The sequence below is a fragment of the Mustela erminea genome, chromosome 15, assembly GCF_009829155.1.
Source record: "Mustela erminea isolate mMusErm1 chromosome 15, mMusErm1.Pri, whole genome shotgun sequence".
NCBI classification, from domain to species: Eukaryota; Metazoa; Chordata; class Mammalia; order Carnivora; family Mustelidae; genus Mustela; species Mustela erminea.
In genome coordinates this window covers 76499246-76523252 of record NC_045628.1, presented here as the reverse complement: position 1 = coordinate 76523252, position 24007 = coordinate 76499246, and the positions used below count along the sequence as shown (strand labels likewise).

The following is a 24007-nucleotide window of genomic DNA, read 5'->3' as shown; positions in this document are numbered from 1 at the left end:
CCAGCATGGAGCCCAACTCGGGGTTTGAACTCATTACCCTGAAATCAAGACCTTAGCTGAGATCAGAGTTGGAGGCTTGACCAACTGAGCCATCAAGGCAGGTGCCCCAACATATCAGTTATTTCTAACTGCCACAAACAGACTTTTGTTTTAAGTGCACCAGAAATTTGTCAAAACAAGATTAACACTAGGAAATTGCTAATAATCTTATATAGAATTATAGAGCAGAACTTAGAACTTAGAGCATAAGAGGTCACACAATTTTGCAACTATAGAAGAAATAGATATAAATGCAGTCAGTTCATTTCTGAGACTCAAAAATAGTAAAAAACCTTATCTACATGTAGTTTCCACGTTAGTTGTCTTGATGGAGAATGTTTTAAACTCAGACTACTATCACTAACTACTCAGAAAATGTGAAGTTTTCCCTATTACTTGTATTCAATACAAATTAACATCAGCTTTAGCTTTTAGCAATCTGCTACTGGGGGAATGTTGCTAGAGGCCACCTAGACAAAATATAATTCTCACACTATATTCCAAAGCAAATATGATTTATGGATTATTTGCAGTTTTGGATATAGTCTTCATAGCATGAAAATGACTTGGAGTTGTCTGAAGATTTGTTTTTAGTAAAAGATACTTAAGATATGTTTAAGTAAAAGATACTAAAAGATATTTCTTAAAGAGACAGCCCTCTTATGAAGGAGGCAGTTGCCTACAAAATACTTTGGAGGAGATACAAAATGTGTGATAAATAAGGTCCTAGGATATTTTTCAAAAAGCAATCACATTAGACTATAAAATCAAATGAACACATTTCCTGTAGAATACTTTTTATAATTACATGGGAACATTATACACTTACATACTTATAAATTTGCCATTGTTTTAGGAAATTATTTTCAGCGTCAGCTTTTAAGCCACACAAGAATATTGGTTTTATTTATATTGACATCATTATTTTAAATAAAAAATGACATGGCCCTGTTCAGTTATTTTTATCATTTATTATACCTGGCTCTGATAAACTTGGGTCATCTCCAAAAATCTGGTCTTCCCTTAAAGAACAAAGATTTGCTACCATGATGATATTTTAGAAATGTGATTAGGGTGCATAAATACATCTCAAAAACATGGTATAACTTAGAACAAGCCTGTTTTTACCAAGGTGACTAGTTGCGAAGTAATGTTCACTTAGATTATCAGGTGAAGGAGAAAAAAAATCTCATTATTTCATCATACCTCACAGTTCTTCCATCCAGAAATGGGAATATTGCTGCATTTGTAAATACTACCATTAAAGCACACGTAAATAATTTTGGAAGTTACCTCCCTCTGTATTAGTATGTAATTATGGGCTTCAAAACCCCAGACTTGCTTGAGGGCTATCTTAATTGAGTATCCAATGGAATGAAGTATGAATTTGGTGCATTTTAATGAAGGGTAAGGAGGGACTATATTAATCTCAAGGTGAACTAAAGGCAACAGTAAGAAAATCCAGAATGAGAGGACACAAACCCTACTGAAATGTTTATAGATTAGGAGAAAGATGATAAAATACAAGATTTTAGAGAGTCTAAGCGGACTATTTTGGGGCAAGGCATAGAACCTTAGAGATCTTTTTAAAGTCTCAGGCTCCCAATATTAAAATCACATTTGCATTTTAACTGTTTCACAGGATAGTTGGGAGGAGAGATGAAAACTATGCCTGACGGCTCTTTAAGCCGTGAAAAGCTGTGGAATTTGAGGCATCATTACAGTAATTGTCAACGTCCTCATCATCTAAGAAGAAAAATGTACGAAGGAGAGTGCTAGAAGAAGTAATATTAAAGGCAATAAGATACAAAGTTGGGAGAAGTAAAATGCCTTCTACACAGGAAGGTGGTTACAATTATTTTAGAAATAGAAACTTTGTTTAGTTAGTGGCAGAGAGATTCAATCCTCAAGACAGCCCCATAAAGTAGGTATCATCTCCATTTTAAAAATTAAGAAACTGAAGCTAAGAGAGACTTGCTAAAAGCCACATGGGTCTAAAATAGTAAAAACAAGATTTCAAATCACTTATTTTAATTTCAAATCCAGTGCACTTTTGTGTCTCATAAACATTAACATTTTGTGTTCACCACACAAGCTTAAGCTTCAGAGGATGTCCTATGCATTGTATTAAGTTTTAATATATTAATGCCTTGAAATGCATTTTATAGTATTTCTACAAGATGTACCATGCGGGCAGGACTGAATGGCAGAGGCAGAGGCAAAAAGATGAGGAAGAAAAACCAGAAAGGGGTGACTGCAAGCTGTGTGGGAAGTGCTACAAAAATGGTTATTACTGTTGAATATTACAGAGGAAGCATAAAATGGCTGAAAAGTAACTAATAAATTTACTAATGAATATCAGCAATGGCCCTAGTTAAAAAAAATACTTTAACAAAGCAAGGGCAATTTTTAAAAAAGCCAAAAAACAAAGCAAAGCAAAACAACAAAACAAAGCAAGGGCAATGTCTGATTATTCTCGATTAAAGGATGAATGGAGATGAAGAGCCTGGTTATGAAAGGATGATTCAAATAAATTGCCTGTGAAGAGAAGTTAGGACAAAAGAAGGAAACCAATGGAGAGTGAGGATTTTCTTTCTTTAAAATCAAATTTTAATTACTTAATACAATGCATAGGACATACTTGTAAAATCTGAAATATCAAAGATAAAGCTAAATCCCCTTTCACCACTGCTCCTGATGTCCATCCTGATAGCAATGTAATGTTTACGGTTCGTCCTTTCAGTTATATGTATCATTGTAGGAAATAAATTTTATTTTAGATAAAAGGTACTACATTCCCTATTTACCTGTTTTGTGGGTTTTTTTTTTTCATTCAATAACACCTCTTGGTGTGTAATGGCACACATAGGTCTAGCTCTATATTTATGAACATTTAGGTTATTTCTGATTTCGCTTTTATCAACAATGCCTCAAATGAACATTGTGAAGCATGCCTCCTTAAGCACAAAAGGTTTTTTCTAAGGGAGATACCAACACTGGCATTGTTGGGTCTTGGGAATGGATATTTGAAAATTTTACAAATCTTGCCAAATTGCCCTCCAAAATAGCTGTAGTAGTTAGCCCTCCTACCAGCACTGTTTCTTTCTGGTATTTTTAAAAACAGAAACAGAAACATTTTTGTTTCAGATTTCAAAAGGCTCACAATAGAAAGGAATGGATGCCTTACACATTATTGCAGTGTGAGACTTTACATATTCACATTCTAGAAGAGTCAGAAAAGATACTGGATGAAGAACACTAGATCCCTGAGGAAATGTTAAGAAGTCTGGTGCACGAGTGAACGGATTAGTCCTAGATGGGAGGAAGGGACTCCTGTTCTAAGGACATAGGCCGTGTTTCCTTTTTATGGCCACATGAAGTAGAAAGCAAGGTAGAAGGGTTGGAATGGCAGGGTTTGGGGGACTGAAGAATGCAGACACATTTTAAAATAGGTTATACAAGGACAGTGAGAAAGCAGGTGACTGGGATGCCTGGGTGGCTCAGTTGGTTAAGTGGCTGCCTTCGGCTCAGGTCATGATCCCAGCGTCTTGGGATCAAGTCCCACATCGGGCTCCTTGCTTGGCGGGGAAGCCTGCTTCTCCCTCTGCCTCTGCCTGCCTGTGCTCACTCTTTTGCTCTCTCTCACAAATAAATAAATAAAATCTTAAAAAAAAATAAATAAAAAGAGCAGGCAGGTGACTGGGCCAGTGTTCCTCAAAGTGTATTTGAGGAACACTGACTCCATAAGATAAGTTAAAAAAAAAGTTTAAAAATTATGGTAAATTCTGCTTATTAAACCCTGCTTTTGCAGAATTACAACTTATCAACATATTCAAGGATCTGAAAAAGACAAAGTGTTTAACTTGGCATTTCCCAAACTTTCTCAACACTAGAACATTTTTCTTTGTGTAAAAGCAGTTAATACACTGTTGAAATAGTCATCTGTGAAATATACTTTGGGAAACACTGAACTAGAAATATACTTTGGCAAATGAATAATGTAAAGAGCACTAGTTCAGTGACTTTGGGAAATTTGAGGAAATGGGCAACAAATGAGTGTCCAGCTTGTCTTCAAAAAATTAATTTATTTGAAAATAAAATGAAACCAAAAATACACAGAACAATTTAACAAACATCCAGGTACTAACTTCTTAGAATTAAAAGGTTAAGATTAAATTATAATAAATTTTTAATGCTTATTTTTCTATTATAGAAATAATGTATGTTCATGATACAAATTTGGGAAGAAGAGGAAAGAGGAAAAAACTACTGTCATTTTACCACCTTAGTAAAACTACTGTTGATGTTTTGAGGCAGTTACTTTATTGTTATTTTTATTAGGTTTTTTATTATTTACATCATTATAATAACACAGCATATACAATTTTGTATCATGTTAAATATTTACATTGTATTGTAAGCACTACTGTATATTGTCATGGCTGCCTTTTTAATGGCTGCATAATATTCCAAGTGGATAGTTGACTATTTAACCATTCTCCTTGGTTTTAGAATTTACACTGTTAGCAACTCTTTTTTTTGGCTTTCACATGAAATATTGCAATGATTACAGGGGAGCATAAAACTCCTTATTTACAGTTATTTTCTTAGGACATATTTGCAAGTAGAATAGTTTAAAGGTAACATACATTTTAAAGGGTTTCAAAAAAATATTGCCTATTTGCTTTGGGGGGACACAGGGAAAAGCTGTATCATCAGTAATATATTAAAGTGCCTATTTGTGGGGTGCCTGGGTGGCTTGGCTCAGTTGGTTAAGTGTCTGCCTTCGGCTTGGGTCACGATCCTGGGGTCCTGGGATCCAGTCCGGCATTGGGTTCCTTGCTCAGTGGGTAGCGTGCTTCTCCCTCTGCCTGCAGCTCCCTCCCCCTGCTTGTGCTCTAACAAATAAATAAATAAAATCTTAAAAAAAAAAAAAAAAAAAGTACCTGTTTGCTCTGTTTCCCTGCAATTTAATTCAGGTTTCATTTTGTTAGCACTGGTCCATTTTGTTCCAGCTGATGGACATGCACAAATTCTAATGTCATTAATTGCATTATCTATCCCCAGTGGTTTTATAACATGTTACAGATCTGCTAAACATGTTATATATTTCTCCATCTAGGCAGCGAATAACATTTTTTCATAAAATGTTGAGAACAGAGTCCAAAGGAAGATAGTAAAGACCATATTGAGATGTATCAATTTAGCAATACTCTTTGGATATTGCTTAAGGGGTTCGTTCCAATGGCAGCTTTATCAACATTTTGATCATGACTAATCAAAGATACTTAAGTCACCTAACTATAGCATATTAGTTTATTTTTCTCCATTTTGTTCACAATGATTTAATAGAAAACTCTGTCAAACGGGGTACTGAGGGGTGATTTCTCTTTGGCATTTCCCCTCATGATTCCCAGGCTGTACTTTACACATTTTTATGTATCAGAGCCTAGCACAGAACTTGCTTGATACATGGCACACAGATTCTCAATAACAGTTTATTTGAATGATATGCTTAATTTGGCATGAATTTAATGAACCTCCGTTGTCCACTATAGATACCACTTTCCTTTCTAATCCATTAACATACATGTTCACTTAGGAATGGCAAATGTATAATGGAAAGGGCACTTAGGAAAAAAAAGATTTTATTTATTCATTTGAGAGAGAGAGCACAAAAGGAGGAGTAGAGGGAGTGGGACAAGCAGACTTGGTGCTGAGGTCCCGGAGATCATGACCTGAGTCAAAATCAAGTTGGTTGCTTAATTGACTGAGCCACCCAGGGTGCCCGCCTCAACCAAGAGCACATTTTATAATCAGAATTCTCTGTAAATTGGCTTTGCAACTTAATAAGTTGGTAACTGTGTAAATCCAGACCTCAGTTTGTTCATCTACAAAATGGTGATAACCCATCTTTCTTACTTTCCTCATAGGGTTCTTATAAGAATTAAAATGTTTTTCTCCAAAAGGAAATCTGATTATGTTCTTACTTGGACTTTTTAAAACCTTGTAATAACTTTCTTTTCTTAAGATTTTATTTATTTATTTGACAGAGGGAGAGACAGCAAGAGAGGAAACACAAGCAGGAGTAGTGTGAGAGGGAGAAGCAGGCTCCCCACTGAGCAGGGAGCCTGCTGTGGGACTCATTCCCAGGACCCTGGGAACATGACCTGAGCTGAAGGCAGATGCTTAACAACTGAGCCACTCAGGCACCCTCTGTAGTAACTTTCTATTGCCCTCAAGAAAGAGTTAAATCCTGGGGTGCCTGGGTGGCTCGGTGGGTTAAGCCTCTGCCTTTTGCTGGGGTTTGGGTTTAGGGTCCTGGGATCAAGCCCCACAGGGGATTCTCTGCTCAGCGGGGAGCCTGCTTCCCTCCCTCTTACCCAGCGCCCCCCCCCACCCCTGCCTGCTCCTCTGCCTGCTTGTAATCTCTCTCACTCTGTCAAATAAATAAAATCTTAAAAAAAAAGGAAAGAGTTAAATCCTTTAACAGGTCATACAGAGACTTTGGTGATCACTATTCTAACAATGAAAGCTCTCTTTCACTGCAAGGCCTTTTGCACAAGCTGTGTGCTTCGTCTGTAAAGCTATTTTCTGTACCCTTCTATGCTGATTACTACTAGCAGCAATTCTACTAATAGCAATAGCTAAAATCTGAATTCTTACTAAGCACGGGACACTTTACATACAGTAGTTTGTACTTTATCAAATAGATACTATTATCTGTTTTACAAATAAGGCACAGAGAAGTAAAGCAACTTACCCAGAGAAACACAATTAGTAAGCCTTAGCTCACGGTCTGAATTCAAAGCAGATGTTCTCAACTTCTGCTATTATGTTATCAACTTTCTCCGGAAAGTCTAACATCTCTAATATTCTCTAATAGCCAATGTGTTAAGATTAGCACTTAAAGCACTGCCTTATTATCGCTGTGTACTTTAGGGGGGCTCTGCAACCAGAGGGATAAACAATCCATTTGAACTCAGACAAGACTGCATCTAGTTTACTTTTGTTTCTCCAGGTCCTAGCAGTTCCTGCTACACATAATGGGCATTAATAAATATTTACTGACTAAATAAATACACTAAAGTGTTTTTAAACAAAAGACAGAAGACAATGTTATTTTTGAATTTAGTTAAGGAGCATCACCAGGCTTACCAGTTTGTGATGTATGGGATCCACTTTTCCCCCTTTTTCAGTGTAGTACACTTGCTTATATCCACTCTTCTGTGATCTCTTCTGTTTGCCACAATTCCTTAAATACTGTAGACAAATATTCCCCCTTCACAGCTGTGATGCTGCCTTCTGAGAAAATCTTTTACAGAGGAGAGAAACGAAAATGTTAAAATTACTTTTCCCTTCATAGCAAGGAAAAACTTTTTTTTTAAATATAGCGCAGCAATATTTAAATATTAAAATATTTAATTTTGCTGAGGGAAAAGCTATCTTTTTAAAAATGAGTTTCAAATCAAGACTAGGCTGATTGGAGAAAAGCAATCTAGCACATTTATAAATGAAAAGTTCTGAGGCTGCCTAGGCATAGTTGTCCCCAGGTGGCATCTTATTTTTCATATTTTACTGAGGCCTTTCGGTAATTATAAATAGAGAAAACAGGTGCTGCACTGAGCAGGGGGTTTGTCCAAATCAGCCTTTTTTTGGCTCAGTTTTTTGATGGGAGGCCCAGAACTTAAGGTAATCAGTCCTGCAGCTCTCATCACCTTCAAGGAGAAGGAAAAAGAGGAAGGTAGTGAGAAAAGAGGTAGGGGAAGTGTGGCAAACAGACGAAACTATTGTCCAAATAGAGCAAGGGCTTAAGCTCCTTGCTAAGGTGCGGCCCCTCAAACGGACCGTTTACATTCTGTTAATTTTGTCTTTTCAATTCAAAAAGGACGCCTGGCTTTATAAGTACGAGGATATACAAAAAAGGAAGGTATTCATCTCGTGAGAACTTCACCACCCTAATCAGCGTCCGGGAAAGCCACCGCGGACACCCCATCCATTCGCCGGCCCGCTCGCGGATGCCCCGGGGGCCGGACGCCTAGCGAGGCATCCCCTCGCGCTCCCGCTACCCACAAGCCACCGCGCCTCGGCGCGCCTGCGCAGCGGCGACGGCCCTCTCAGGAAGAGGAAAATGGAATAAACAACTCGGAGGAACCAGAGCGCGAGAGAGCGAGTGGAGGCAGAATTTAAAAATAAACCGGCTCTCCACCCTCCCAGCCCGTTCGCCGCTGCCGCTCCCCCTTCCCTAGTCCGCGCCCTCGAAGGCCCCGTCTGGGCCCGCGCGCCCACCCCGTCGTCCCGCGCGGCCCCTTTAAGAAAAGAGAACGAGAGAGTGAGTGAGAGAGAATCCCAACTCTCCCCCTCCCCTCCCCTCCCTCCTACCCCCTCCTCCCTCCCCTCTCCCCTCCCCCCTCTCCCCGGGCGGCTCCGGCTCCCGCAGCGGGACAGACCCACCCGCCCAGGCTTTTATCCGGCACCGGCAGCGTCTTCCTTCCCTCCCCGGTCTATGGTGGCGGCGGCGGTGGCGGCTCCTCGGGCGGCAGCGGAAGACGAGGCTGCGGCGTTGCCATGAACAGTGGCGGCGGCCTCCCGCCCCCCTCGGCCGCCGCCTCCCCTTCCTCCTCCTCGCTGGCGGCGGCAGTGGCGGTGGTGGCCCCGCCGGGGGTCGGGGGTGTCCCCGGCGGGGCGGCGGCGGGAGTGAAGCTGAAGTACTGCCGCTACTACGCTAAGGATAAGACTTGCTTCTACGGGGAGGAGTGTCAGTTCCTGCATGAGGACCCGGCCGCCGGAGCTGCCCCGGGCCTCGGCCTCCATAGCAACAGCGTCCCTCTGGCTCTGGCGGGCGCGCCCGTGGCCGCCTTTCCGCCCGGAGCGGTCCCGGGCGGGGGAGCCGGGCCGCCTCCGGGGCCCAAGAAGCCGGACCTAGGGGGTCCGGGTGCAGGAGCCGCAGCCGGCGGAGGAGGCAGCAGCGGGGTGCTCGATGGACCGCGGCTGGCAAGTGAGTGTGGTCTGGGCAGGGAGGGCCGCCCCGGCCTGGGCTCGGCGGCGGAGCGAAGGCCTGGGGCCGGCGGAGCGAGGGCCTGGGGCCGGAGGGGGCCCGGATGAGGCCCTGCAACGAGCTTTGCCGGCGGGTGCCCCCCCTTCACCTCCCTAGGCGGTCTGAGAGGCCTAGGCCGGGCCTGAGCCCTCCTTCCTTCTTCCTGCTTCCCCTCCTCACAGCTCTAGGCGAGCCGGGGAGCGAGGGGAGGCTGGGTTCCCCGGTACGTGGGTGGGTGGACTGGGGTGCTGTGAGTGGGGGCGGGGAGGAAGGGGGATGGGCTGTGGCGTGCGGTGTGTGAGAAAGGGGGTGTCGTTTCCGGGGGGTGTGGAAAGGGGCTGGGTTTGCAGGCACATGTGTTTTGCGTGCCCGTGTGGAGTGGTGTCTGAGGAGTGTTGAGGTTCCCTAGTGGGTGTGTGTGGGTAGGGGGCGGGAGGTGATGGGCGGGCTTAAGGCTTCCCGGAGTAAGTTGAAAGAACGGAAAAAGTTTGTGTAAGCCTATGGGAGAAAGATTTTCCAGGCAGGAAATGCTTTCTAAGGATTAGGAATGAAGGGACAGCAGCTTTTATATTATGTTTAGGTTTAGTCGAGAGTTTAGAGTAGGAATTTATGAAGACTTGCATTTCAGCGTAGTCTTCCTGAAGCCAACATCAGTTTGCCGGTGTCAGTAGGAATCCTGAGTAATACAACTTGTTATCAAGCAGACTCTTAGCATGGAGCTTTGAAAACGTGTCCTGTGTGCGTTCATTTGTGTGCAACTGAGCACTAGAGTTCGAATATCTTAAGGCTCTTGGTATTTTTAACTTTTTCTCTTGTCATTATCTCTTACCTTTCAACTTTTTAGTTTTCAGTGAGTGGAGTTTACAATCATTAGTGTAAATGCAGTCTATTTTACAGAAGCAGAGCAGGTGGCAGATTTTTCTTTTTTGTTTCTCAGTATATTGACTACTTTCTTTCTTTCTTCTTTTTTTTTTTTAAGCGTATTGACTATTTCTTAACCAAAAGGGGGAAAAGCTTACTTTCTTGGGCATTCTAAAAAGTTTTTAGATCTTAAAATAATTTGATAGGCAACTTAACTTGGACATTAATACATTTTTGCTTTTTTTTGTTGTTTTTTTAAAGCAGTTACTTGCTTTTTGAGGATTATTTAGTCTTTTCGTAGAGACTTGCTTTTTAAAAAAAAGATTGCTGTGATGGACTTGACTTTAATGCCCATGTATTTGGCTAGATTGATGTGCTCAGAAGATTAATTTGTAACTAAAAGTGTTTTGTAAAAAATGGTTACTTTATTGGTGGAAATTTATCACTTTGGAGTAGCAACTTTGCATTTTCAAGGTAAACTTTTGCTGGCTGTGTGAGTTGTGGCTCAAAGTAATTTGATCAGTGTTTGAATAGTACTGGGAACCTGGTTGGTGGCTTTGTTACATACAAAAAGGCATTTTCAAAAATGCTGGCATCCGATTTAATATGTTATTTTTCTATGATTTCCTAATATATGGAAGTAGTAGATTTGGGACGTGAAAGATAAGACAGGATATTGTAAACAGGTGAAGATGGGAGGTCAAAAAAAGATACTGGCAATAGCTCAAAGGTAGGATCATTCCATACCTCAGAAAAAGAAAGTAATTGGGATATAGGATCTTGAGAGAATAGGTAACTACTGCAAAAGAAAGCATTTTAAAATTTAATAGTTAGCCATTTAACAGATATTTGATTAAATAGTTGAGTTATGTATTTAGGTTCCGTAGGGCTTGCTTTAACTTGCCTGGGTGAAGCCTGAGGCTCGTCTTTACTGTTGTAGACTTGGTAACTGAATAGTATATAGATTCTGACTCCTTTTAGATGAGAGCATTTTGCTTCATATCAGTGAGTGGCAAGTAAACTTGCTCAGGAATCAGGAAAAGAGGACTGTGTTGGTAATTTAATGACTGCTTAGAATTTTTACACATAATTGTTTAATTTTTAGTTTACTTTCTACCTTTTACTGGATTCTTTGCTGTATCTTTGGAAAGAGGCTTGATTTGTTACGTGCATGAGGTAATTTAATGAGGCAACACATCCTAAGAGCTGCTATCAGGAGAAATTTAAATTTTTTAGTTGTTGCCTTGATCATCTTAGCATCACAGTTTTATTTTGTTTTTATTTTTTCTTTGCTCTTCTTTAAAGGTGAGGTTGTATAGTGCTTCCTTAGCAGAGAGGTCACAAACTGATCTGCTCTGATAAGCTAGATTTGCCTGCAGAAATATTTTGTTTCGGCTTCATGGAATCTTCTGTGTGTGCATGTGTGTGTTAAAAGTTTTTATTGAGGTATACATACCCCGGTAAAGCATACAAATCATAAGTTTTTGAAATTTCCACAAGATAAACACATAGTTTATCATCAGTACTCTGATCAAGAAGTAGGACCTAATCAGTACCCCCCAAAAGTCCTGCTCTTGTCCCCTTCCAGTCAGTACCCTTTCCCAGATGTGACTTTTGATTTCTAACACCACATTCTGACGCAGTAGATTCATTTTTCACTTTTTTTTTGAACTTTATAGGAATGGACTTCTTTCTTTAAATCTTTCTGTGAGATCCATTCCTGTGATGTAGAAACAGCTTTTGTAGTTTCATTTCTGTATAGTGTTAACATTGTATGGTTATACCACATTTTATTTTCCCATTTTACAGGTGAGCAGTGGAATGTTTCCGATTTTTATTATTAAAAACATTTCGAACATGGTTTTTGATGAACAAGTCTATGCATTTCTCTGTTGGATCATCTAGGAGTGGAATTGCAGGGTCATAATAGGGTATGCATATGTTCAGATTTAGTAGATAATTTCTAAAGCGGTTTTACCATGTTTACATTCCCTGTGGCAATGTGTGAGAGTTCTAGTTGCTCTACCTTCTCACCAGTACTTGGCATTAGCTCTCTTACAGTTTTAGCCATTTCGCTGGCTCAAATTTTGTGGGTGGATTGTAGTTAGTTAACAACATTAAAAAATCAAAAGATGTACGATAGAAGTAGATTTCAGACTTCCTTTGAAAGGCAGCTCTTACTCATATTGGAATTAGGACCATTGCAGCAAGACTCTCAGTTTTGCCTTAATCTCTGACTTAGGTGACTTGTGTGTCTGGCTACTTTTGGCATTTGAGTTTTTGACCCTCCCTTTCTGCTTCACGTTTGCAGAATTTCTTCCTTAGTGTTTCAGATCATGTTAAAACTTAAGAGGTAAATGCAAAAGAAAAGTTTATCCTATTTTGCATTGGAAAACTGAAACACAAAAGCTTTTTTTTCTTAATATACTTAGTTGCAGTGATGTTTTGGTCTTGTGAAGGAACCATACTTTAATTTGTTGCTTACCGTTTATGTATACAGAGTATTATATTTTCTTAGTCCAGCTCTCCAGCCCTTCTGCTCACCTGGCAGTATAGTAGTAAACTTTCTGGGATTCAGGATTGTTGTTTGGGAAATAACAGTTTTTGTTTTTTTTTTAAAGAAGAATTTTAAAAAAATACTTTAAAGAAGTATTTAAGTTTTTTAAGAGAGAGCTGGTGGAACCGGTGGTGGGAGGTTTGGGTATGCCAGTGGGAGAAGAGGCAAGGGGAGAAGTAGAGAGAATTGTAAGCAGGCTCCACACCCAGCGTGGAACCTGAAGGGGGCCTCTATCTCACAACCCTGAGATCATGACCTAAGCCAAAAATCACGAGTCAGGTACTTAATCAGCTGAGCCACTCAGGCACCCCTGAAGATGTATTTAAGGTTTTGACATTTCATATTTCTGTTGGACTTGGGATCTTCTGAGGCTTAAATATTGTTTGATTTGGGTTCAGTTGAATTACTGATTCTTGACATTTTAATAATGTAATTCTAATTTTCAGCTAGCTAGACTTCTAATCTTTAAGGTGCTCAATTTTCAGCAGTTAAACTATATGCCAATGTTTATATTTTATGTACATTATTTGAAATCTAGTGGATTTATTTATTTTATCAAAAACAGATGTATTTCTCAGTTCAGTTAGTTTAGTTACCAGTGAAGGCTTTGATGTAAGACACATCTGTGATGGAATCCTGGCTTTCTTAGTTTGGGATCTTGTGTAAAGTTTGAAACTTTAAGCCTCAGTTTTTCTTATTTTAAAGATGGGGGTAATAGTAGCACTTACTTCAGTTGTGGTAAGATTACATGGGATAGTACCAGTGCATTGCTCAGCCCATAGTGAGGTTTTAGTTGTAGTTGCTGCTGTTAATCAGTATTATTAATAATAAATCTGTAAGTTGTGCATTTTCTTTCCTCCAATTTTTGAGAATATACTTTTAAGACCAGTGAAATACTTAGATTATGGAATTTTGTGTGGTTGTCTATCCAAATGGAAGAGAATAATGGATAAATTTAAGTTCATTTACTTTGGATTATATAGTGTGTGTGGCAAACTGCGTTTAAGTCAGGATTTTACTTACCTAGAATTACAGAATTACACTATTAGCTAACAGGAAAGTGAGGAGTGGGAGTTTGTCATTAGGATAGCTGGCATAGGTTTAAACATTTTTATTGGACAGTGGATAACAAAGACTTTATAATACCATTCATTTCACTCATTTTATATTGCGCTTGCAAGGTGGCAAGCTTTGGCCAATCTCGGTGTAAGGAATATAACATAGAATAAAACGAAATTCTGGCTAATGGAGTTTCTATTCTAAAGGAGAATACAGACACAGGTGTAAGATAATATTAAGCCTTGATAAGTTTTATGAGGACTATTCAAAAATGGATGTGTTATCATAAGTTGAGGTAAGATTCAGTTAATGAGTAAAAGTGCATAAAAGTGCACTTTCTTTCCATAGAGTGCATTTGAAATAGCCAGAAAGGAAGATAAATGGTTGTCACAACATAGCAAAATATCTTTATATTTCTGCCCTTCTATAAGATTTTTCACTTTTTAAAAGATTTTGTCAGAGAGAGAGAGAGAGAGCGCGAGAGAGCGCGCGCGCGCAAAATCGGGGGTGGGGGAGTAGGAGAGGGAGAAGCTGGCTGCCAGCTGAGCAGGGAGCCCAATGTGGTATTTCATCCCAGGACCCTAGGATCATGACCTGAGCAGAAGGCAGACACTTAACTAACTGAGCCACCCAGGTGTCCTGGATTTTTCCATTTTGAAATGAACCTTCTATTTTGAGATAATTGTTGAGGCACATGCAGTTTTAAGAAATGATATACAGAGAACTTGTTGTTCCATCACTCATTTTCCTTTGACAGTAACATGTTTCATAACTGTACTGCAGGATTAAAACCAGCATTGATTGATATAGCCCACTTATCATATTCATCTTTCTGTAATCTGATTTGTACTCCTCTGTGCCCATACTGTGCATTTAGTTCTGTGAGATTTCTCACAAGTATGTTGGTGTACATGCCAACACAATCAAGACATAGAACAGTTTATCACCCTCTAGTTGCCCTTTCGTAATCCTCCGCCTTACTCCTTCCCCAAGCTTGACAACTACTAATTTGCTCTCCATTTCTATAACTTTCTCATTTCAAGAATGTTTAAATGGACTCATACAGCGTGAAATCTTTTGGGATTAGTCCCCCTCCGCCCACACAGAGCATAATTCTTTCAAGATTCAGCCAAGTTGTGTGTATCAAGAGTTCTTTTGTATATATTGCTGAATTTTTCCTCTGTATTTTAACTCAGGAAAAATATATTTATTACTGAGCAGCATTTTTTGGTTTGCTTTGCTGTAGGCATGTCTACTTTGTGTGCAAAGTTACGAACATTTACAGTAACCCAGAGATAATATTTTAAAGATTTGTGCTAGGAGCATTTATTTACAGACTTGAATATTTATTTATATATTTTAGGGTTGATTTTCACTTTATCTTTTTTTTTTAGTTATGAAACTTTATTTGTAAAAATTTCCATTGGCACAGCAGTGTATAAAGTCAAAGTAGATCAATCTTATTTTATTACCTGGGGTTGATAGTTATTAATATAATGCTTTTGTACTCCTAAAAGCTCTGCCTCCAAAAATAGTTACGTGAGGGTTAGGGCTTCAGTATATGAATTTTGAGAGAAGTGTGTGCATGCACACACACTGAAGTTTTGTAGCAGTATTTCTCACCTTTTTTCTGTATTAACATTATATCCCATTTATAAAATAGTTTAGTTTGAGATTATATAAATGGAGTATGATAAAATACTTGCTTTGTGTAGTGTTTTCAAATAGCTTTTAGAAAGCCAATATATACAAGTATTTGTGTCTTCTACAGTTATATAGGAATTACTCCTGGACTGGTGGCTCAGAGATTTTGATTTTTAGTGCTCTTACAAAATCACTTTGTGATCTTAAGCTAGTCATTTAGTCCACATGGAAATAATGTTTATCTGTAAAGTGGGAGAATGGGGATAGAGTACATGTTGTCCAAGATGCTTTTAGCTCTAAAATGCTCTGTTTTCTAAATGTTCATGTTCTAGAAAGCAAATTACTTCATGTTTGATCTTTAGATCCTCTTCCCCTCCCAACAGCTCTTAAAATACAGACTGCTCAGCAGTTTAACATCCAGTACAGGGAAGGGCATGTTGATCTCGCTAATCTTGGCTGGGCTAATTGGTATGTAGATAACAATCCTCTTCCATAAAAAAGCTTTCCCCTTTTTTGATGTCTGTTTTGTTATTTATTTTTTCTTTAAAAAATAAAGTTATTTTTTTCTTTTTAAAGTAAACTCCACACCCATCATGGGGCTTGAACTCAACCACCCCAGATCAAGAGTTTCGTGCTCCACTGGCTGAGCCACCCAGGTGTCCTGTTGCTATTTTTCTAAAGCGAGTTTTTAATTACATTTTTATTATAAAAATTCCAGCTTAAAAAAAAAATGGGAAACAATGTCTTGTTTTTGAAACTAAAGATGTAACACATACGCAGGTTAAAAACTTAAATAGCACAAAAGGGTACTCAATGAAAAATAGTCTCCCTCTTTCTTTAGTTGCCTGATTCCTTTCCAAAAGATAGCCACTCTTTCTAATTTATAATGTGTGCATTCAGAAATACTCTTTGCCTATACAGTCATTTATGTGTTTTATATTTCCCTGTCTCTACCATCTACTGACACACATACGTGTACACACACGGAAGCACTTTGAATTTTCTCACTGAATTTCATATTTTGTGGTTTGTTCCACATTCATACATAGAAATCTACCTCGCTCTTTTTAAAGGCTGCATAATATTCTACTGTATGCTGTACTATTCTTTTTAATGGATAGCTAGGTTATTTATAGTCTTATTACAAATAATGGCACTAAGCTGTTGTATCTTAATGCATTATGTACATTTATACATAAACTCACGCAAAATGTATGTACATATATTAAGCATATAGAATCTTCAGTAATTTGGTAATTCATTCAAACTTGGTACATTAAGAAAAAATTATGTGAGCAGCTACCATATGATCTCACTTATATGTGGAATCTAAAAAAATCCCTGAGCTCATAGATCGGGGAACTGATTGGTAGTTTCTGGAGGTGGGGAGTGGAGGGATATGAGAAATGGATGAAGATGGTCAAAAGGTACAAACTTCCAGTTATAAGTAAATCCTGAGTATGTAATATATAGCAAGTGGTGTATTGTGTATATGGAAGTTGCTAAGAGAGTAGATCTTGAAAGTTCTTAACATAAGAAAAAAATGGTAACTGTGTAGTGACTGATGTTAAATAAACTTAATGTGGTAATCATTTTGTGGTATATGCATAAATCCAATCATGTTGTACACCTAAAACTAACACAATATTCCATGTCAATTATAGCTTGATAAAAAAATCTGTATTTTACACATTATTAGCTGAAATAAGATATTTGAAATAGTCATCAATATCAAATCTACCCCAGCAAGATTTTTTTCCCAGTGGCTCAGATATCTAGAGATAGTTTTATAAATCAGATCTTTTGTAACTTAATAGATTAGTATTTGTTAATACTTTCAGGGAAATTTCATTTGTATATTTAATAAAAGACTAGTGTTATTATTTAATAGTCTTTCATTGTTTATCTGTGTTTTTGTTTTTTTAAGATTTTATTTATTTATTTGACACATAGAGATCACAGGTAGAGAGACAGACGGGGGGAGTGGGGAAGCAGGCTCCCCACTGAGCAGAGAGCCCGGTGTGGGGCTCGATCCCAGAACCCTGGGATCATGACCCGAGCCGAAGGCAGAGGCTTTAACCCACTGAGCCACCCAGGTGCCCCTGCAGGTTTGATATGGTTACGTTAGGGTGCTTTCATAAATTAGGTAGAGCATGAAAGAGCTGGAAAAACGGGAAACAACTTTATATATTATTAAATATAACTTTATTATTTTACTTATCTTTTCCTAAACTTATTCTGTTGTTTAATATTGCTTTTCCTGAATCTGACTGTATACTTGATTGAAAGGATGAGAACAGAGGTGAAGAAAAACAACATAGAATTGGGCCTCTTAAATTTCGTAAGTGACCTTTTATGGCTCATAGACTTTATAGAAATGGTAGCTGTCTCTGTAAAAGAGCCTTGACGATGATGGGACAGGGAATTTTCTTTCTACTCCCAAGGCTTGGAAAAGTGATAAAGGCAGTTTTTAAAGTAAAAATTTCAGAAGAGTTTTCTGATATATATTTTAAAAAGGTTTAATGTAAACAAAATAATGTATTTGAAAAACAGATTTTTGGCAGACTTTCAGCTTAGTATAATTAGGTCTGAAAGTAGTGATTCATTCATTTTATTTAATTATTTGATTAACACACATTTACTGAGTACTTGCTCTGTGTCAGCCACAGTTTTAGATTCTTGGGATACGTTAGTAACCGATAAATGATAGATTCCTTCCTTTGTGAGCCTTCCATTTTAGTGGGTAGGGTAGGCAGTATTTGTAAACAGAATCCCCCAAATTTTATGTATTATAAATTTATATATTGCAAAGTTTGTTAAAAGATTTTAATTGCTATTAAAAAAAAACCAACTCTGCTCCTAACTTCTCATTAAACTATGGGTTTGGATGATCTTACACTGATATTTTGGCACGGAGTAAGCTGGTTTTAGAAATACATTAATAAATTCTGATTTACTCTACTGAGAAAGCAAGAAGAATGGAATACTCAAAAACATTTATTTATTGGCAGATTGAGATTGCATAGAGAAAGCAATCATCTTGGCACAGATCCTAAACGAGAACTGTCTTGCTGTAAGACATGTTTCAGTAAGTAATCAAAGGGGCAGTACTAAATATTAAATAGCTTCACGTGACAACCCAATTTATTTAGTTGTTTATTGTCAAGTTTGTAGCCAGTGTACATTGGAAGGCCTGTGGTATTGTAGTGCTCCTCAGAATGCACTGTTTACCAGAGTCTTGCTGTTCTACATACAGTTTGTCTCTGATTCTGGAAACTAAGTAATGTATATCTTAAATTTTCAGTTCAAAACAGTGAACTATGTATATTCCACTGTGAAACACTAGAATCTCAGCTGAGCTCTTATTAAGCCACTGTGATCTATGTAAAATTGCTGTTTCAGGATTTTTTCCCCCATCTTCTCAGAGGCCTTGGTTGTGTCTATCTTGGTGCAAAGATATGGTAACTTTCAAAAGGGCCAGTTTGCCAGATAGAATTTACAGTTTTTAAAACAATGTTAACTTGCCTCTGGAGGTATATTTTATGCAGATAACTACTCAGTAATTATGATTTGGTATATGTATACTCTGGGCACTGATTAGAAAGCTTAATTATCAAGTTTTTATTGAGCACTTTTGTCCCAGATACTGTACTGTATCAGCGAACACAAAGATGCGTGGTTCTGGCCATTTATGAATGGGCAGTCTAGTAAAGGATTTTGAAATGTATAAATTTGGGCACAAGTATGATACAGTATAGGTATAAAGTTGTATAAAAACAGACTCTATTCAGGGATATTTTGGAAGGTCTCATGAAGAGGGAATATTTGAACTATTTTTTGAAAGATTTATGAAGCATACCTGGTAGAAGAGAAGGGCATCCTAGGCAGATGACAAGGACACAGATTTTGAGAGACAGCCGTGTGCATGCTTGTGTTCTGTAGTCTCCTGTTGTGGAGAAGAGGCTTTATTATGGAGAGTGGGACCAGATGATAGATTTTGTGGCCACATTGTGAAGGTCCTTGTAGGCTGTTCTCAGTGCAGTGGTAAGATCTATGTCTTAAAGAGATAACCATAGGAGTTTTTGGCTTCCAAGGGTGGAGATAGGGAAACAATAGCCTTGTGGCAGTGGGAGAGAGAAATGCCAAGGACTTGATTTAGGCATTCGGACACATTTGAGAGAGATTTGGTGAAGCACCTACTTCAGAGGGTAGATGGGAGAGAGAAAGGAGTTAAGGATAAATGAGTTTTTAGCTTAAAAGTACTTGTAACACATTGTACTTGAAGATTTAATAATAGGTCGTTGTAAAGGTGAGTCTGTAGGAAGGGCTGAGAGGAATGTAGTATAGTGATTTTTGTAGCCTTTGAAGTAAGTTTGTTCTGGTTTCAAATTTCGTCTGGCACTGCCACCAAAATAGGCAATAATGATATATATTTTAAAGGACTAATGAGATTGTATATATAAGCAATACATGGCAGCTGGTATTATTGTCTATCTGTCTATATGTAATTTGTCTATCAGAACCAGAAATGAATGTTTCAAAGCAAGAAAATGAGCATTCAAGAGGGGAAGATTGGTCAAGGTAAATGGCTAAAAAGGGAAGTTCTTAAAATTCTTAGCCCTTTATTATCTCAGTTGAGTTGTGGTTTAATACTATGTTATCTACTTATATTGAGAATTAATATAAGAAAATGTTTCTAGAAATTTTTCTTTTATCTGTATTGAAGATGCATGATGATCAGTACTCCAGATATAAAAATCCTTATAAAAATTTTTCTGAAGAATTTAGTACTAGGAAGTATTTTTGCTCAAGGAATTGGTATTGGTTATTTTACTAGGTGAGTATTTTTAACTTACATTTTTCCTTTTTATCTTGGCTGCTTAGGAACTTCTGAACTTAATGTTCAATTGAGATACTTTTTTTAAGCTTACGTTTATTGGTTTAATAATCCCCCATTTAATCTTTTATTTTTATTATATGTGTGTATTGGGGGAGGGTGATTAAACAACAAATTTATTGTCTCACAGTTCTGGAGCCTAGAAGTCTGAGATGAGGGTGTTGGCTGGGTTGCCTTCTTCTAAGGGTTGTGAGAAATAATCTGTTCCATGCCTCTGACCAAGCTTCTCGTGGTTTGCCTGCCGTCTCTAGCATTCTTTGGCTTGTAGAAGCATCACCTTGATCTCTGCTTTCATCTTCACAAGACCTTCTTCCTGTGTGTGTGTCTGTGTCCACATTTCCCCTTTTATAAAGTCATAAGTTATATTGGTGTCAACTTACTACAATTTAAATAAAAAAGGAAAAAAGAAAAAGGAAACTGATAATGAAACCAGGAAAAAAAATTGTACTGTAGGATTCACCTGAATGACCTCATCTTAACTAATTACATTTTCAATGATTCTATACTGAAATAAGAACATTCTGAGATACTGAGATTAGGACATCAACATGAGTTTTGGGAGGATACATTCAACTTGTTGAGTGGGTAAAAAATGAGATAATGCACATAAAGTTACATTTGACTTATGATTGATGCTGTGTGCTACTAACGTCTTTCTTCTCTTTAGTTATCATCAGTGTTGGTTAATGATGCCTTAGAGTTAGGTAGAGAATCTGGAATGTGGAATGGTCTCTTTATGGTTTTGCACAGAAACTTTATCACAAATATAATATTTGTAGCCATTAATTAGTTTTCTCATAGTTCCCTTGGACTTTTTCTTAGTTTCAGGAGCTTTTGAGGGAAGTCCAGTCTTTCACACAGACCTGTACGTCTTGTCCAGTCACCTGCTTTGGATTCGAGTCTTTTCTTTCAGACAGTTCCTATGGGATGTCTGAAATATTCCAAGCTACCTTTTCATCATTTAAAAAACTATGTGAAAAACTTCCCCTAATGCATTCTATACAAAGAACATGTTAGCTTTTCATCAGAAAAAGCAAGATAACTTCTACAAATAAATTTGTAAATGGATCCAAACGATAACCACAAAAAAGAATCATTAGGCACATAGTATCATCTAGGCATGTCATTGTACTGAATTATTCTCACAACAGCCCTGGAAGGTAGTTGTGATAATTTCTATTACAGAGGAGGAAACTGAGACTTGGATTAAATATGTTGTCAAAGTGAGGTGCATGGCTGGCTCAGTAGAGCATGTGACTCTTAATCTCGGGGTCTTGAGTTCAAGCCCCACGTTGGGCATGGAGCCTGCTTAAAAGTAAACAAACAGTTGGAGGTCAGTGGTTGGCAACTGGCTGAAGCAGATCATATGGACAAGTTGTATTTGCTCAGTCTGTACCAAAAGGTTGGTGCCCCTGACTGCTGAGTGGGTGGAGGAGCCCCTGTTTCTTGGGCCTTCATCCACCTTACCATCATCTAGCACTTCTGCTTCTTAATTTTGTAATTAGGAAAATTGGAGGCAATGATACCATTTACATTGGTATTTTATGAAGCTTGGATGTGAAAGTCATAATATAGTGCATCTTTTATCAACTTTTAAAGATACCTATTTTTAAAAAGGGCTTAACTGTATTTATACAAATGTGCTACTAGATTAGATAATACCAAAAAAAATAGAAATAGTTCCAAATCTCAGTTAATAGATAAGTTAGATGGGTAGATGTTACAGAAACATATAAGAATTTGAAGATTTAAATAGTTGAAGGCAGCAATAAAAGTCAAAGGAAATGTGTATATATTTTTAGTAGATGAGTGGTATAAATGATATGGTAAGGGGTAAAGGTTTTAACAGCTTGGAATAATTGGGCAGTGCATTCTAGAGACAGGAGAAGAGGAAAAAAATATTTATGATGACCTATGAGGCAGTTTACATAGGTTGCTTCACTTGAGTCCCTACCACAACTCTGGGTGAGATGCTGTTGCCTCCTTTTTCAGATGAAATGAACCTTAGAGGATTGTTTGCTCAAGGTCATACAGCTAGTGAGTGGCAAAAGTAGGATTGGAACTCATTGTGTAATTCCAAGTATTTTTTTCTTTTCCATCATATATCTGGATCTGAAGAACATAGAGCTAGGGGTGTGTGTGTGTGTGTGTGTGTGTGTGTGTGTGTGTGTGTAGGAATTGATGGTACTCTATTTGTAAAGTGTAGACTTTGAAAATTTAGTGAGTGTATCATTTTGACTGGAGGAGGGAGTTCAGTAATGTTACGATTATTGTAAAGATATTTTTATAGTAGATGTGTATATATATTATTTTTTACTTTGATTACACTATAATCTTTGGTCTTTGGAAATATCTTTGTATTCATTTTTTTCACTGATGGATACCCACTTGTTTCAAGCCTATTTATTGAATAATTCCTTTTTTCTCCACTGATATTATAAAATAGCCTTTTAGAAATACAATTTACATGCTCTGTTCACCCTTTGTAAGTGTGCAGCTCAGTTTTTAGTAGATTGTATTATAGAATCGTGCAACTGTCATGATTCTTACTCTGTTTCATTGTTTTGCATAATTTTTCATTGAGGTTTGCAGAGTAGATGGTATGAATTTCATTTTACAAGTGATGGTACAGTCTACATTTTATAAGTGTTTTGCCTGAGACTTTATGGCTAGTAAGTGGCAAAACTGAAACTCAAACCTAGTACCTTGGGAAATGATAGAGATTGAGAACAGATCGTTGGGAGCTTTTTAATGTCAGACTTAGAAGTTTGGGTTTCATCACATAGGGTAAGGATTGCCAGCATCTTGGCTATGATGTCCTCTTCAGCAGACAAAAACCACTCAGTATTTTCAGGGGTCACTTTTTGTGTTCTGTGGAACTGTAGATCCTGAAGCTCCTCCATGTAGAAAGGGTTCCTTAGTCAGATACATTTGGGAAGTACTCTGTTTCCTTTTTGAATTGTCACAGTTCACATTGTAGACATAGGCTCTGAGAAGTTGTGTAGTGAAGAAATGGATTTACTTTTAGTTTTTTGAGCTTTTTCCACTTGACTTCAGAATTCCCTTTGGGTAACATTAGTTTATTCTAATGCTTTTGGAAAGTTAAACCCATTTCATCAAGAGGAGACAAGACTGAAGATGATGAACATTTATTTAGTGAAGCCCTGAGATTTTTTTTTTTTTTTTTTAAGTGGGTTATCATCATATGCATTCATATGTTAACAATGGCAGGGTAACTGCTGACAGATATAGAAGTTCTGATTCTCTAGGTACTGAGAAATCCTTTGGTTCAAAGTTTGAACGTCTCATTATCATTTTAAGAGTCTCATGCTCTACCAACTGAGCTACCCAGGCGCCTTCATTATCATTTTAAAAGTGCAGGCTTGAAATTTCATCTTTTGATTTCTAATCCCTCTCTTAAAAACTGGAAGGCAGTTTCATGCAATTGAGAGATTGCCATTACATCCCAGTTTTGTCGCTTACTAGCTTTGTGGCATAGGGCAAGCTTTCTCATCTCTCTAAATCAGTTAGTTTGCTTAATTGTAAAGTAAAAGTAGTATCAACCTTGCCACAGTTGACAGTTGGACTGAGGTTCTTATCTACACAGTGGTTGTTGAATTGATTATTATTCTGTACAGATACAAGTTATAATAATAGAGATGATCATAGAGCTTTCCTAGAAATAGTAAGCTTTACTTATAGTGGATTGCGTACTATTATTCCATAGAGATGGTGTAAAGTTTACGTAAAGTGGATTGCAAAAATAAGGGGTTGAACTAGTGAAAAGTTCTTGTTTAGTCTTGGTAATGAAAGTCTCTAATGTGTCTTATGCTTATGTAATTTAAACTTCAAAAGTGCTCTACATGCATTTTCTCTTTGTGCATCTCATAAGGTAGGTAGGACATGTGTCTAT

General features: G+C 37.9%; 2 protein-coding genes across 7 annotated transcripts in view; one reads left to right on the top strand and one right to left on the bottom strand.

Annotated features, from left to right (window-relative positions):
* Positions 1-8593, bottom strand: part of FLT3 (fms related receptor tyrosine kinase 3) — a 119748-nt gene extending 111155 nt beyond the window's left edge. The window contains exons 1-2 of the mRNA XM_032314382.1: positions 8494-8593; positions 7198-7354 (exon numbers count right to left, since the gene is read on the bottom strand). The gene's annotated coding sequence lies outside the window, so the exon portion shown is untranslated. The remainder of the gene's footprint in view (positions 1-7197; positions 7355-8493) is intronic.
* The window catches only part of PAN3 (poly(A) specific ribonuclease subunit PAN3), a 128875-nt gene continuing 113002 nt past the window's right edge, over positions 8135-24007 (top strand). For 5 of the 6 annotated variants that reach the window (XM_032314387.1, XM_032314386.1, XM_032314385.1 and 2 more), the window contains exon 1: positions 8579-9037. In XM_032314387.1, the coding sequence (XP_032170278.1) occupies positions 8608-9037 (430 nt within the window). In that variant the 5' untranslated portion in view covers positions 8579-8607. Of the gene's footprint in view, positions 8372-8578; positions 9038-24007 lie in introns of those variants that run through there. The other variant, XM_032314389.1, reaches the window with a different exon arrangement.